This window comes from Hyperolius riggenbachi, chromosome 4 (genome assembly GCF_040937935.1).
Source record: "Hyperolius riggenbachi isolate aHypRig1 chromosome 4, aHypRig1.pri, whole genome shotgun sequence".
NCBI lineage: Eukaryota > Metazoa > Chordata > Amphibia > Anura > Hyperoliidae > Hyperolius > Hyperolius riggenbachi.
In genome coordinates this window covers 449,443,474-449,457,511 of record NC_090649.1, presented here as the reverse complement: position 1 = coordinate 449,457,511, position 14,038 = coordinate 449,443,474, and the positions used below count along the sequence as shown (strand labels likewise).

Genomic DNA, 14,038 nt, shown 5'->3' with positions numbered 1-14,038 from the left:
GTAGAGAGGTCTTAAGACAGCTGGCGGATGACACAACCTATCGACCAATTTCATACGATCCTACAAGAGAAATACAGGGGAAAATATCGGATATTGTGACTTCTGCCAAAGTTCATAATATCATTGATGAGAAATTGGCTGATTTTTTGATTCAGCCTCATCCAGTTGTCCCGGTTATATACATCTGTCCGAAAATTCATAAAAGACAGCACAATCCTCCCGGTCGACCAATAGTCGCCGGGATAGATTCTGTTCTGGCCCCTATCTCTAAATATCTAGACCAGGTTCTCCGACCATATGTAGTCTCCCTTAAATCCTATTTAAAAGATACGCAAATGTTCCTGAATATTTTGAAAAATATGTCTCCTATTGAGGAAGGGTGGCTTCTAGTCACAATGGACGTAGAGAGCTTATATACTGCTATACCGCATGAAAACGGATTGGAGGCTGTCAATTATATGTTGGAGACTGCATCGGATCATTCTAGGGAGCAAATACAATTTTTGCTGGTTTTGTTGGAGATAGTACTCAAGTCTAATTATTTTAGATATGAGGACCAGTTCTATATGCAGGTCAGGGGCACAGCTATGGGGTCGAATGTGGCCCCGTCCTACGCTAATATCTATATGGGTGTCTATGAGGAGATGTTTGTTTATTCGAGTGAGCTTTTTCAGAAATATGCAGTTCAATGGTTTCGATACATAGACGATATTTTTTGCGTGTGGGCGGGGCCACATTCGACCCTTTTAGAGTTTGTTGACCAACTAATGATTAAATGTCCAGACATTAGACTTACTATACACAGTTCTAGGGAACAGATTAGCTTTCTGGATACGATGGTTATATGTAGGGATCAGAGATTGGTCACGGATCTTCATGTGAAGCCCACGGATGTGAACTCCCTATTGCATTTCGGGAGTTTCCATCCGTGGGCAACCAGGAGATCCGTCCCGGTCGGACAATTTCAAAGGATACACAGAATAGTTGGAGATGATGAGGTCAGAACTCAGAGGATGGACCAGATGCAGCAGAAATTTACCAGCAGAGGCTATCCAGGGGATGTAATACAGACAGCCAGATCCAAGGTAGTTGACGGTAGTATGGTAGGCAGGAGACAGAGGGGGGATGTCCGAGAGCGAATACCTTTTGTCACTAGATACAATACTCAAAGTGATAATATAGCGAAAATAATTAAAAGACATTGGTACTTACTCTCGGACAGCTTCCCTGATATACGATTCTTTAAAAATCCTCCACTTATCTCCTATAAGAGGGCCCCCAATCTGCGTGATCGATTAGTGCATGCAGACACTAGTCCTATGGACAAGACTAGATTTACTCGCAGAGGGACGTTTCCGTGCATGAACTGTGTTCATTGTAATTCTGTGATTAGGGGTGATCATATAGTACACCCCCATAGAGGCACTAAATTTAAAGTTAATGGATGTTATTCATGTGATTCTAGTTTCGTAGTTTATGCACTCAAATGTCCATGTGGCCTGTTATATGTAGGACAGACGACACAGAAAATAAAAAAACGATTATCATCGCATAAACATGCGATTAGGGAATCCCTAATTGACCAGGCAGTGGCCTATCATTTTCATCAGGCTAAACATCATGTAAGTCAATTGAGATACATGATCATTGAACAGGTCGGTCCCCTTAGGAGGGGAGGAGATAGAGTAAAAAAACTGTTATACAGAGAGGCGTATTGGATCAAGAGGCTGGACACGATGGAACCGAGGGGCCTTAATAGAGAATTTGATTTATTGCCATTCATTTAATGATACTTGTATTTAATGGGTCCCGTGTTCCATCGTGCCCAGCCTCTGACATTTTATATTTATTTTTATTTTATTTTTTCTTCTGTTATGATCCTGTCCTGTCTAGTCTATCAATAAGATGTATGTGATCTGAGCCGATTGGGGCTGATTGAGGGCTGCCGCTGCCTACATGATTTATGTTGGCTGTGCCAGCCTTTAATGTTGATATTGCTGGATCTGCTGCTTGGGAACGTCCGTTTACTGTTTATTTCCCTTGCCTAATGGGTTTGGGATACTCGTTAGATTGTTGCCACTTAACCTCTGGATGCCCCCCCCCCCCCCCGCAGTGAGCACTAATTACTATGTGTGGCTGTGTAGGATACATAAACTGTATAATGTCAGGCGCATAGTGGTTTAAGGAATGCGGTGATCTCCTCCCATTGGCTGCCTTGGCCGGCGCTTCCCCTTAGTTACATCTACAGCGCAGAGCGGCGTTAGCAACGCCGCCTGCGTCTGTCGCTGCTGGGTGACGAGATGGGCGGAGTTTTCTCCGCACTACGCGTCACACTTGGCCAGTTCCCCATCAGGTCCGCCGGAGCGGCGGCCTGGTGGGAGTGGTCTCAGCGTAAGGGGTGCGCCGGAGCGTGGGCATCCACTGGTGAGATAGGAGGGGTGGTTGAGAGCTCCGTTTGAATCCACCAATAGCATGACCAAGGCATAAGTCTCCCATCAGGTCCGCATATAGTAAGACCCCATGATTGGTTAGATAGTTTTGGGAGGATGTGATTGGTTGCTTTGGGATGCTGCTGGGGTATAAATGTTTGCTGTAATGCAATTGTAGATTGTTTCCTGCACAGCATAGCTTGATAAAGGGGCGGCTGCCCTGAAACGTCGCATTGATTGCTGATATGCCTGTAATAAGCAAATAAAAGCGCTATATACAATGGATGGTGCCGGTTCTCTTCTACTACACATAGTGAATTGTCTATTGGAACAGTTTGAGATGGTCTTGTTTCCATTTTAACATGTCAAAGGTTCGGTTCCCAACACCATGTCCATAAATGAATGGTATTCCATGTCTGGTGTACAAGAACCAACTGGCTGTAAAGAGCCCAGACCTGAATCCCATCCAACACCTTTGGGGTGAATTGGGAAATCAAATGCAAGACAGGCCTATCGCCCAACATTAGAGTCTGACCTCACTGCTCCTCTTGTAACTAAATGGGAGCAAATTCCAAAACCTACTTGAAGCCTTCCTAAAAGAATGCAGCAGCAACCACACATGGTCATGGCATGCCTGTATTTATGTAGTGCAAGCCATGTTGTGGCTGAAATATACTGCTTGCATTTTAGTTTTTATAATCATGATAGTAGTCCTTAAAAGAGGAACTTTAACCCTGGATTAAACTTCATGCCAATCACTTGCTGATATCCCCTTTCCCTTGAGAAATCTTTACCTTTTCTCAAATAAATCATCAGTGGGGTCTGTGTAGCCGATATTGTGGTAAAACCCCTCCCACAGTGTGATGTCATGACAGTGGTCCTGACAGCTTGCTGTCTGTAAACCTCATTGCATTGTGGGAAATAATGGCTTTTCCCAACTGCCAAGCAAGCAATATCTCCCTCTGTGCGTAGAACTCTCAGTAACGAACATTCTGTACAGATCACCTGGCAGAACTAAAGATGTCACCACCAGTGATAAATTTCAGAATGTAATATCTGGGAGAACAAAGCGGAAACACTGATAAAATCCTATATAATAAAACCTAACTGTCCCTGCGTCATCCTGTCCGTGTGTCCGTGTTTTTTGGCTACTGCGCATGTGTAGCCGACAGGAGGAAGACGGGGCCAGGGGGGCGGGTGGCTGTTGGTACGTGCGTCGGGGAGCGCGGCTGTGTGCACACACATCCGTGCAGCTTATGTGGAAAGAGCCTAGCGCCCGTTTTTAAAAGGGCCTTAGGCCTAGTAATCTATGAATTAATATTTTAAACAATAAGCACATTTTATTCATTGTTATTTTCACTACAGTTCCTATTTAATGTTTCTAATAATTGCTCTATTGAAAAAATGACCTCTGTACTTCCTAATCAAAGCATGTGATTTGCAGAGACTGCGGTGCTCGGCCCGTGTCAGCGAGTGACTGAGCGTATCATCTTATTATACGGGCGGCTACCGTGCATTCCAGGGCTAGCGAGCCAGACGGGCTTGGATTCCCTCCAGCTGTGTTAACGACGGTGTTTTCCTGCAGATTAGCTCTCCGCTGTCTAACATCTTGTCTCTAAATGTTTACAAGGATCCCTTCTCTCCATAAATATTTACTGACTGTCACCCTCCCGCCATTAACGCAGACTCAATCCCCACTCCGCTCTGTGACATTCTGCCATGGGGCCGGTCCATAAACCCTTCCCAAGCACTAAAATCTGTAAACGTCAATGATTATTAACCACTTTAGGACCGCTCCACGCCAATTGGCGTGGACGCGGTGGCAGCCCCAGGACCGCTTAACTCCAATCAGCATGAGGTCCTGGGGGCGTTTTGCTGGAAATCGCGTGCGCCTACGCGCACACATCTCTGCTTGGATGACGGAGCTTTGCTCCGCCATCAGTCTCCCAGTGGCGATCGCCGCTAGGAGACTGTTAGACACCATTTAATAACACAGTATAGCGCTGCGATCTAAGGCAGAGCTGTACTGAGACAGCCGTGTGACACGGCTGTCCCCCTGGGCGACAGGGAAGCGATCCGCTGTCATAGGCTGAAACCTATGACAGACGATCGCGCTGATTGGCTGGCGGGGGGAGAAAGAGAGGTACTGTGTTAAAAATAAAAATAAGCAAATTTAATAGAAAATAAAAGAAATATTTACTAAAAAAACATTGGGGGAGCGGTCAGACCCCACCAACAGAAAGCTCTGTTGGTGGGGAGAAAAGGAAGGGGGGAATCACTTGTGTGCTGAGTTGTATGGCCCTGCAGCAAGCCCTTAAATCTGCAGTGGCCCATCTTGTAAAAAATGGCCTGGTCTTTAGGGGGATTTAAGCCTGTGTTCCTTAAGAGGTTAAATAATTAAAAAATAAAACTAAACAGGTACTTTAATAAATATAGCTTAATTAATCACATTTGTAGTCTTTAAAGCCAATGGGTACCAGTTTAAAAATAAAAAAAGTCAGATACTCACCTAAGGAGAGGGAAGACTCGGTCCTAATGAGCCTTCCCTCTCCTCTCCCGGTGTCCTCGGTGCTGCGCTGGCTCCCCCGTACGTGTCCGCCGCCGCAGTGACTTCGGAGGTCTTTGGGAGCACTCAGGCTCCAGAAGATGGGCCGCTCCATACTACGCACGCGTGTATGCGTCAGGGCTGTGGAGTCGGTCCAAAGATCCACCGACTCCGACTCCGACTCCTCAGTTTAGGATTCCACCGACTCCGACTCCGACTCCTCGACTCCGACTCCTCTAATTTGCATATTACAATTTTGTTGATTAAAGGTATGTAACATGAAATTCGTCTCTTAACTGCCAACGCTTAGGAATTTTACAAGACAACTGAAATGAGAAGGATATGGAGACTGCCATATTTATTCCCTTTAGTCATAGACTAAAACTAGTCCTTGGTAAGAGTACTTGTAAAAGGTACAGGCCGGAACAAAGAACATCTATCAGGCCCTAGGCAATGTAAGTGTGGGTACATGTAAGAATGATGTGCAGGTGCTCTGCAGGGGAATGAGGAGATTCTTCCTCTATTACACATTCTTCATGCACAATCTGAACAAAGTTTATGGGTGACAGACAACACCTCTGTGTTCAATGTGCACAGCATTCTCAGTGGATTCCCTGCAGCTCTGTGGGGAGTGCATATGTAGAGTATAGTACTACTGTGTAACAAAGTAAACCTGAGACAGATGAAATTAAATTTTTACAGACCTGGGGCTTTCTCCAGCCGCCTTCAGGATAATCAGTCCCTCGTTGTCCTCCTCCACCACCTGGATCTTCTGCTATGAGTCCAGGTACTTGAGCCAGTCGGGCGTAGTGCGCATGCACACACTCCGCCGCCAGGAGCATACTACACCTGTGCAGCACTATTGCGCAGGTGCAGAATGTTCCTGGCTGTGGGAGCGGCATGCGGCCGGACAGCGCTGACTGGCTGAATTACCAGGACTCATAGCAGAAGATCCGGGTGGTGGAGGACAGCGAGGGACTGATTAGCCTGAAGGGGGCTGGAGGAAGCCCCAGGTATGTATAAAACTTTACTTTTCATCTGTCTCAGGTACCCTTTAATTTGTAGTCACCAAACCAAATTTTAACATATCAAATTATTTGATTTCATCAGCAAAGGGAGTGCATACATTTGCATAAATCAGCATCAGTGCAGAATTATTTCCATCTCATTGACCATCTCTATTAGTGACACAGCTACACATCAGGCTTTATTCTTACAGCATAGATGTTATTTAGTATATATGAGATTCCTGTGTACACATCATATATACAGTCACAATCAGATATGTATATCTGACCTTAAAAATACGGGGACTGCTTGATTGAAGCAGCACAAGTAACTAATTTTGATTGGTTTATTTCATTTTTGTGGACTAAGCACAGCTATTACTGTATATATACTGTATATATACATTATTTTTAATGACTATTATCTGAGAAATAGAACATTTTATCATATTTTCTATTTTAATTACAGTTACAAATTCATTAGGAGTCGGAGTCGGTGCATTTTTTCCCGACTCCGACTCCAGGCACCCAAAATTGCCCGACTCCGACTCCACAGCCCTGGTATGCGTCATAGAGGGCGCTCGCGCATGCGTACTATGGAGCGGCCCGTCTTCCGAAACCTCCCTTCGGTGGCGGAAGTGGCAGTATTTGACCGAACTGGTCGAATACTGCTACTCGGGATCCTGCGCGGGACCGGGCACCGTGAGAGGAGAGGGAAGGCTCATTAGGACCGAGCCTTCCCTCTCCTTAGGTGAGTATCTGACTTTTTTATTTTTAAACTGGTACACATTCACTTTAAAGAGAATCTTTAACCCAGGATTGAACTTCATCTCAATCAATGGGGCAGATCCATAAAGCTGCGCTGCTACAGCAGCATGAGCTACGTGACAGCACCACGCGTTAAATATCGGGAAGGCATGCTACATGCGGTCGTGCAGCGTAGCACGCCTTCCTTAGTTATGTGCTCTGTTTACTAGGTAACGCATGCTCCTGGGTGCTGTGAAGCTCTAGAGCGGTCGCTACGTAAAGAGAAACCGTGACCAAGAATTGAACTTCATCCCAGTCAGTAGCTGATACCCCCTTTTACATGAGAAATCTATTCCTTTTTTTTCCACACACACCACACACACACACACCCACACACACACACCACACACACACACCACCAACCCCCCCCCCACACACACACACACAATCCACACACACACACCACACACCACACACACACACCACCAACCCCCCCCCCCCCCCCCCCCACACACACACACACACACACACCACAATCCACACACACACACACACACACACCACAACACACACACCACACACACCAAACGCCACACACACACCACACCACACGCCACACACACACACACACCCCACAACCCTCACCCCACAACCCACACACACACACCAAACACCACACACACACGCCGCACACACACACACACGCACGCATACGCACGCGCGCGCACACACACCACACACACACACGCACGCACACACACCACACACACACACCACACACACACACACCACACACACACACACCACACACACACACACACACCACACACACACACACGCACACATACACACCACACATACACACCACACACACACACCACACATACACACCACACCACACATACACACCACACACACCACACACACAAACACACACAAACACAGTCTATCTATATTATATTATTATATTATATATATATATATAATAGAGTAAGTGCCTCAACCTTCGAGCAAGAAGAAGAAGTAGCGCCCTGCCCCCAGGGCGTGCCTCAACCTTCAAGCAAGAAGAAGTACTTTGCATGAGAAAATGTATGCGTGCTCAAACACCACGTTTAAGGCTTCTTTTCCACGGACTGTTGAGCTGTGTGCTCAGCAAGCAGTTACCAGGCAGCAGCAAGCAGTTACCAGGCAGCAGCAAGCAGTTACCAGGCAGCAGCAAGCAGTTACCAGGCAGCAGCAAGCAGTTACCAGGCAGCAGCAAGCAGTTACCAGGCAGCAGCAAGCAGTTACCAGGCAGCAGCAAGCAGTTACCAGGCAGCAGCAAGCAGTTACCAGGCAGCAGTAAGCAGTTACCAGGCAGCAGTAAGCAGTTACCAGGCAGCAGTAAGCAGTTACCAGGCAGCAGTAAGCAGTTACCAGGCAGCAGTAAGCAGTTACCAGGCAGCAGTAAGCAGTTACCAGGCAGCAGTAAGCAGTTACCAGGCAGCAGCAAGCAGTTACCAGGCAGCAGCGAGCAGTTACCAGGCAGCAGCGAGCAGTTACCAGGCAGTAGTGAGCAGTTGTAAGAGTTTGAGAGGCATGTTACTGCCTATCAACTGTCTGTGGAAAAGAGGCCTACGCTAGCAAGTCTGACTTTGCAAATCTGGCCTAATTGGCTATTCATGAGGCAATGCTCATGCAAATTTGCTTTTGCATGCCATACTATGCAGGGTCAAAAAACCAATAAAGCGGTCGCCCTGCTGCATGCCAGTGATGAGCGAAAATGCAAAAATTTGTTTCGACAAATTTTTACCGAATTTTCGCATAATCATCTAATTTTTTTCACGTTTATTTTCGCCTAATGCCAGTCATTTTCGCGTTACTTGCGTATTATTGCGGACATTTTCCGCATAAGGGCATTAGCGTCCGCTTTCAGAGAAGTTTCTTGCGCATTATTGCGGACAATTTTCCATATAAACATCCGCATAGACTGAATTTCCATGCGGATTATTGTGAACATTTTTCCGCATAAGGGCATAAGCATCCGCATACAATGAATTTTCGAAAACGCAAATATTTCTGAAGATTTTCGTGAAAATTTGCCAAAAACGAAAACGGGATTTTCGATGCGAAAATGACTTAGGTGAAAATTCGCAACCAACACTGCTACATGCTATATTACCACTATCCAGGAGCGCCACAGGGAGGATTCCCAATGCCCCCTTTTTATACAACCGGGGGGACTGCGGGGTCCCAGGCTCTCTCACTGCCTGGGAACCACAGCGGCACCCCGGAGGGGGAGGCTAGGTGGCGCAGGCGACCCCCCCCCAAGCGTTGCCAGCGCCGCTGAGAGCCGTCCGCACCCACCTCCCAGTATTATAAACAGGCACTTACCTTAATGTCCATTGCGTTCTGCTACATGCACATTAACTTGGGGGCACCACATGAGAAAGGAGTGAAGCATGGGTCACCCCAAGCTTTAGAGCTCAGGGCTGGCTAGCATACAACACTCCGGGGGGTAAGGACAAGCGCAGACAACTAACTCCAGGGCTCACACCACCGGAGCAAGCCATCCACCACCTGCCTCCAAAGGATACAAACTGCAAAAAATGCTTTCCATGAGAAAATTAATGCGCATGTAGCAGAACGCAATGGACGTTAAGGTAAGTGCCTGTTTTTAATATTGGGAGGTGGGTGTGGACGGCTCTCCCTGGCGCTGGCCACGCTTGGGGGGGTCGGCTGCGCCACCCAGCCTCCCCTCCGGGGTGCCGCTGTGGTTCCCAGGCAGTGAGAGAGCCTGGTACTCCGCGGTCCCCCCGGTTGTATAAAAAGGGGGGCACTGGGAATCCTCCCCGTGGCGCTCCTGGATAGTGCTAATGTAGCATGAACTTATTCCCGCAGGGCGACCGCTTTGCAGTATTGGTTTTTTGACCCTGCATAGTTTGGCATGCAAAAGCAAATGCATATTTGCATGAGCATTGCCTCATGAATAGCCAATTAGGCCAGATTTGAAAAGCCAGACTTGCTAGAGTTAAACTTGGTGTTTGAGCACGCATACATTTTCTAATGGAAAGCCTAAAGGTGGGTACACACATCAGATAAAAGTCTTTGGAAAATGAAAGATCACAGACCAATGTTACCCCCTTCCATGTAGTATGAGAGCCATACCTACACAATGTATTCTATTGAGCTGAACTCCCCATCAGATAACATTTTTTGCAAGATGCTGCATACAAAGATGCTGCACTCAAAGATGCTGCACACATGCAACAGATCAGTATCTGCAAAAGATCTGTTCCTGCAAAAAAATCAGTTTCTGCAAAAATGCATTCATAGTCTATGATATCTGCAGATCTCATGCTGGGCATACACGGTATGTTTTCTACCATGTAATCGAGCCGTGTCCGATACCCGCCGGATCGATTCTGCGCTCGATACCGGCGGGCAGGACAAAAGAAGAAACGAGTGGAAAATAAGAAAGCGCTCGCGGGGACGAGCGGGAATCGATCCGGGCGCCCGCGGGGACGAGCGGGAATCGATCCCCCCTCCAGCGGCTCGATTACATGGTAGAAAACGTACCATGTATGCCCAGCATAATACACACCTTGTTTGACGAACATTCATCTGCAGATCAGACAATCATCTGCAGATCCAAAGATCCATCCTGGTTGATCTGATCTGCAGATGATTGTCCGTTAAACAAGGTGTGTATGAGATCTGCAGATATAGACTATGAATGTATTTTGCAGGAACTGATCTTTTGCAGATACTGATCTGTTGCATGTGTACAGCATCTTTGTGTGCAGCATCTTGCAAAGATTTCTATCTGATGGGGAGTTCAGCTACATAGAATAGACTGTGTAGTTATGGCTCTCCTACTACACGGAAGGGGGTAAAATTGGTCTGTGATCTTTGATTTTCCAAAGACTTTTATCTGATGTGTGTACCCACCTTTATTCTTCTTTCTTCAACGTTGAGGCACGTACTCTATTAGATAGATCGAAGATGCGGCGTATGCTACGATGGGGGTCGGCTAGTAGTTATTTATTGTTTCTGATGAATAATTTACTGCATTCTAAATGGCTATACAGTATGTCACTAATGGGTCACATGTACTTGATGTGTGGAACTCTCAGCATAGAGACTGATATTGATAACCTCAGTTTATGGTTTGCTATACGAAGATCGGATTACATCAATTTTTGTAACTTCAGACTTTTTAGTTGTTTTTGTGACTAGAGATGATCAATGAGATGCTGCCAATTCCAGCTTGCATGCAATTGTCATGCAAATTATAAGCAGCTTGCAGTTAGGCCAGTCAGAATCAACACTAAACTTATCTGACTGGCATGAATATGCATGCAGGCCGGATTATGATGTCATTGGCCATCTCTAAGGACTGGTTCACATGGGCGCTCTGCCGGTGTTAAAGTGGACCTGTACTCAAAACTACCGCTCTACTCTAAATTATACGCAACAGCATAATAACCTTTAAAGAAAAACATTTCTTTGTTACAACTGATACAAATCCTGCAGTAAATCTGCAGTGTGTCTACTTCCTGCTTTAATGGAGGCAGACATGTTTTTAGCATCCTATGTTTTCAAATGAGCTTATCTGCTGTGGGGAGAAATCAAATTACTGCTTGTTATTAGTCACAGATGGGTGGGAATTAGAAAGGCTGAACTCTCTAAATACATACAGGGTGCACTTCTTTGTTTTCCTTCTGCCCTGTGCAAGAGTTCAGGTTCACTTTAAAGCGACAGTCGCGGCACTCGCTGATAAGTGCACTGTCCATTCATTTTGGTTATGATTTTTCTCAATGTCTGGGCAGTGCTTAGGCTAACCTGGAAGCTACGCCAGGATTGCTAAGCGCTGCGCTTCCACGTCCTCCTCTGCAGGTCAGAAACACAACAGAAGTTATGAATGTCAGGAAGCGACGTAGAAAGCTGCAAAATGCTTTTCTGCTTGCTAGCAGAAAAACATTTGAGCGAGATGCTGCGGGGAGCCTCTGGACCATCCAGATGCTTCCCCTGTTCCCCTCGCTTTCCACCGATCCAGCTCTGGCACCCCTCTTTGAACCTCTCCAACAAGGGCTTGTAGGAAAGTGCGTGCTGCCTCACCCCCATCCCTGAATGAGCACAGCCGCACTATCACCCCCATCCCTGAATGAGCACAGCTGCACTACGCAGGTGTAGGAAGCCTGCCCAGTAGCACAGAGCCACTCTGGCTCAGAATTTTCTGCAGATCCCGAGCACCTAGGCGTCCTGTGCAGTGCAGTTGTGCTTGTTCACGGACAGGAGCATGGCTGCGATCTTCCAGAGGCTGTGGTGACAAGCGGTAGTCTCCAGGAGGATCTCCAGAGGCTTCCCTCAACTGAGGTAAGTATCTGAATTTCTCATCCTACAGGTTACAGGTTTACTTGCATTTCAGCCAAGCACGTGAGGGGAGGGAGGGTCTGAGAGAAGCAGTTGCATAGGTTCCCGATGCATGGAGCAGAACAGTGCTAGTGGAGGTGGCAGGTGGAGTCACATTCACATTTTTGCTGAGAAAGTCCAAAGGTACTGCCTCTAACTGTGAAGCATGAGGTCATGAGTTTGCCTCCCTGGTCAGAGGAAAAAAAAGAAGATGAAGCAGTTGCAAGTGATTTGATCAATACTCCCTGAATGATCGGTGGCTGGCTGTACAGGGTGGACCTCTGTATGGAAGTCACTGCAGGGGTGGTCTGAGAGCAGTGGTTGCATAGGTTTGTGTTGTATGGAGCAGAACAGTGCTAGCGGTGGCAGCAGATGGTATCGCATTCAGATTTTTGATGAGAAGGTACAGAGGTACTGCATCTAACTGTGAAGCTTGAGGTCATAAGTTTAACTCCCAAGTCAGAGGGAAAAAAGACGAAGATTGAGGGACTAGTGATTTGATCACTACTCCCTGAATGATCAGTGGCTGGCTGGACAGAGTGAACCTCTGTATGGCAGTTACTGCGGGGTCATGAAGGTTTGCCGCCTTGAAAGCTGGAGGTGTTGTGTAAAAAGAGGCCCCTCACCTCTCTCCATCCTCATTCTTCATTTTCCATCAGCTTCTGCCCCTGTGACCTCTTGCAGAAAGTGGCTCCTCTCGCCACGATACCACACCCGCATTAACCCGTTCTGTGTTCCTTTCCAGACTCCAATGAACCAAGCATCCACCCGATCCCACTGCATCTTCACCATCCACATCTCCAGCAAAGAGCCCGGCTCTGCCACCGTCAGGCTCTCTAAGCTCCACCTGGTGGACCTGGCTGGATCTGAGCGGGTCGCAAAGACTGGAGTGGGAGGACAACTGCTTACCGAGGCCAAATACATCAACCTATCTCTACACTACCTAGAGCAGGTAAGTGCACCATCCACTCATTGCTCCTGCCTATGCTACTCCAAGCATATTGGGCAATTATTAGATAAATCTGCTGGGCGGAGCTAACCCTAGGTTTCCCATAGCCTAGGTTATGGGTGTCAAACTCCATTACAAAGTGGGCCGAGATTACACACTGGGACCAAGTCCGGGGCCAACCTCAATGTCTAGTGGCCACGTCTTTCCCTTATAAAGTTCCCTGGAGTTTAATAGCACTCCTCTATCCCCTAACAGTTCCCTGATGTTTAGTGGCCTTCCCTCCCTCATCTATACAATTCCCTATGTTTAATGGTTCTCCCTCCCCCGTACAGTTTCCTGAAGTTTAGTGGTCCCCTCCTTCCCCTGTACAGTTCCCTGGCGCCTAGTGGCCCCCTTCCCTCTCCTGTACAGTTCCCTGGTATCTAGTGCTTTCCTCCTCCCCATATAGTTTCCCTGGTGGTCTAGGGTTTACCCTCCAATCTACCTTCCCTGGTGGTCTAGAGTGGGACAGACATAATGCAATGTGGGGAAAGCACCTGAGGGCCAAATCTGATGGCTCCGAGGGCCAGATTTGGCCCACAGGCCGGAGTTTGACATGTATCGCCTAGGTTCTCAACATGTGGTACGGGTACCCCAGGGGTACTTCTGATGGATCCAAGTAGTACTTGGGCTTGACCCTGACCTATAGTACTCGGGGATTCTGGTGGTGAGTGTTATTTTGCAGATATTCAAGCACTTCACCAATGTCTCTGCGCAAAACCCAAGCTACAAGATGGTGAAGTGTAACTTTAATGAGGTTTTAAAGCATTTTGGGCTGTATTCAATAGCTCAGGTTAGAACGTTTACAGGGAGTTAGCATACTAGTGGCTCTCCCTGCGTCCCTCTCACCTCCCTGCAGCTGTATGTGGTGTGTTTGGTGTTACAGGAGCACCTCTGGATGTCCCTCACAGATAACAGAGCGTTCATT

At 47.1% G+C, this 14,038-nt stretch overlaps 1 protein-coding gene across 1 annotated transcript in view; it reads left to right on the top strand.

Annotated features, from left to right (window-relative positions):
• Positions 1–14,038, top strand: part of KIF6 (kinesin family member 6) — a 287,414-nt gene that overhangs the window by 75,345 nt on the left and 198,031 nt on the right. Inside the window, exon 7 of the mRNA XM_068232714.1 lies at positions 12,868–13,074. Coding sequence (XP_068088815.1) covers positions 12,868–13,074 — 207 coding nt within the window. The remainder of the gene's footprint in view (positions 1–12,867; positions 13,075–14,038) is intronic.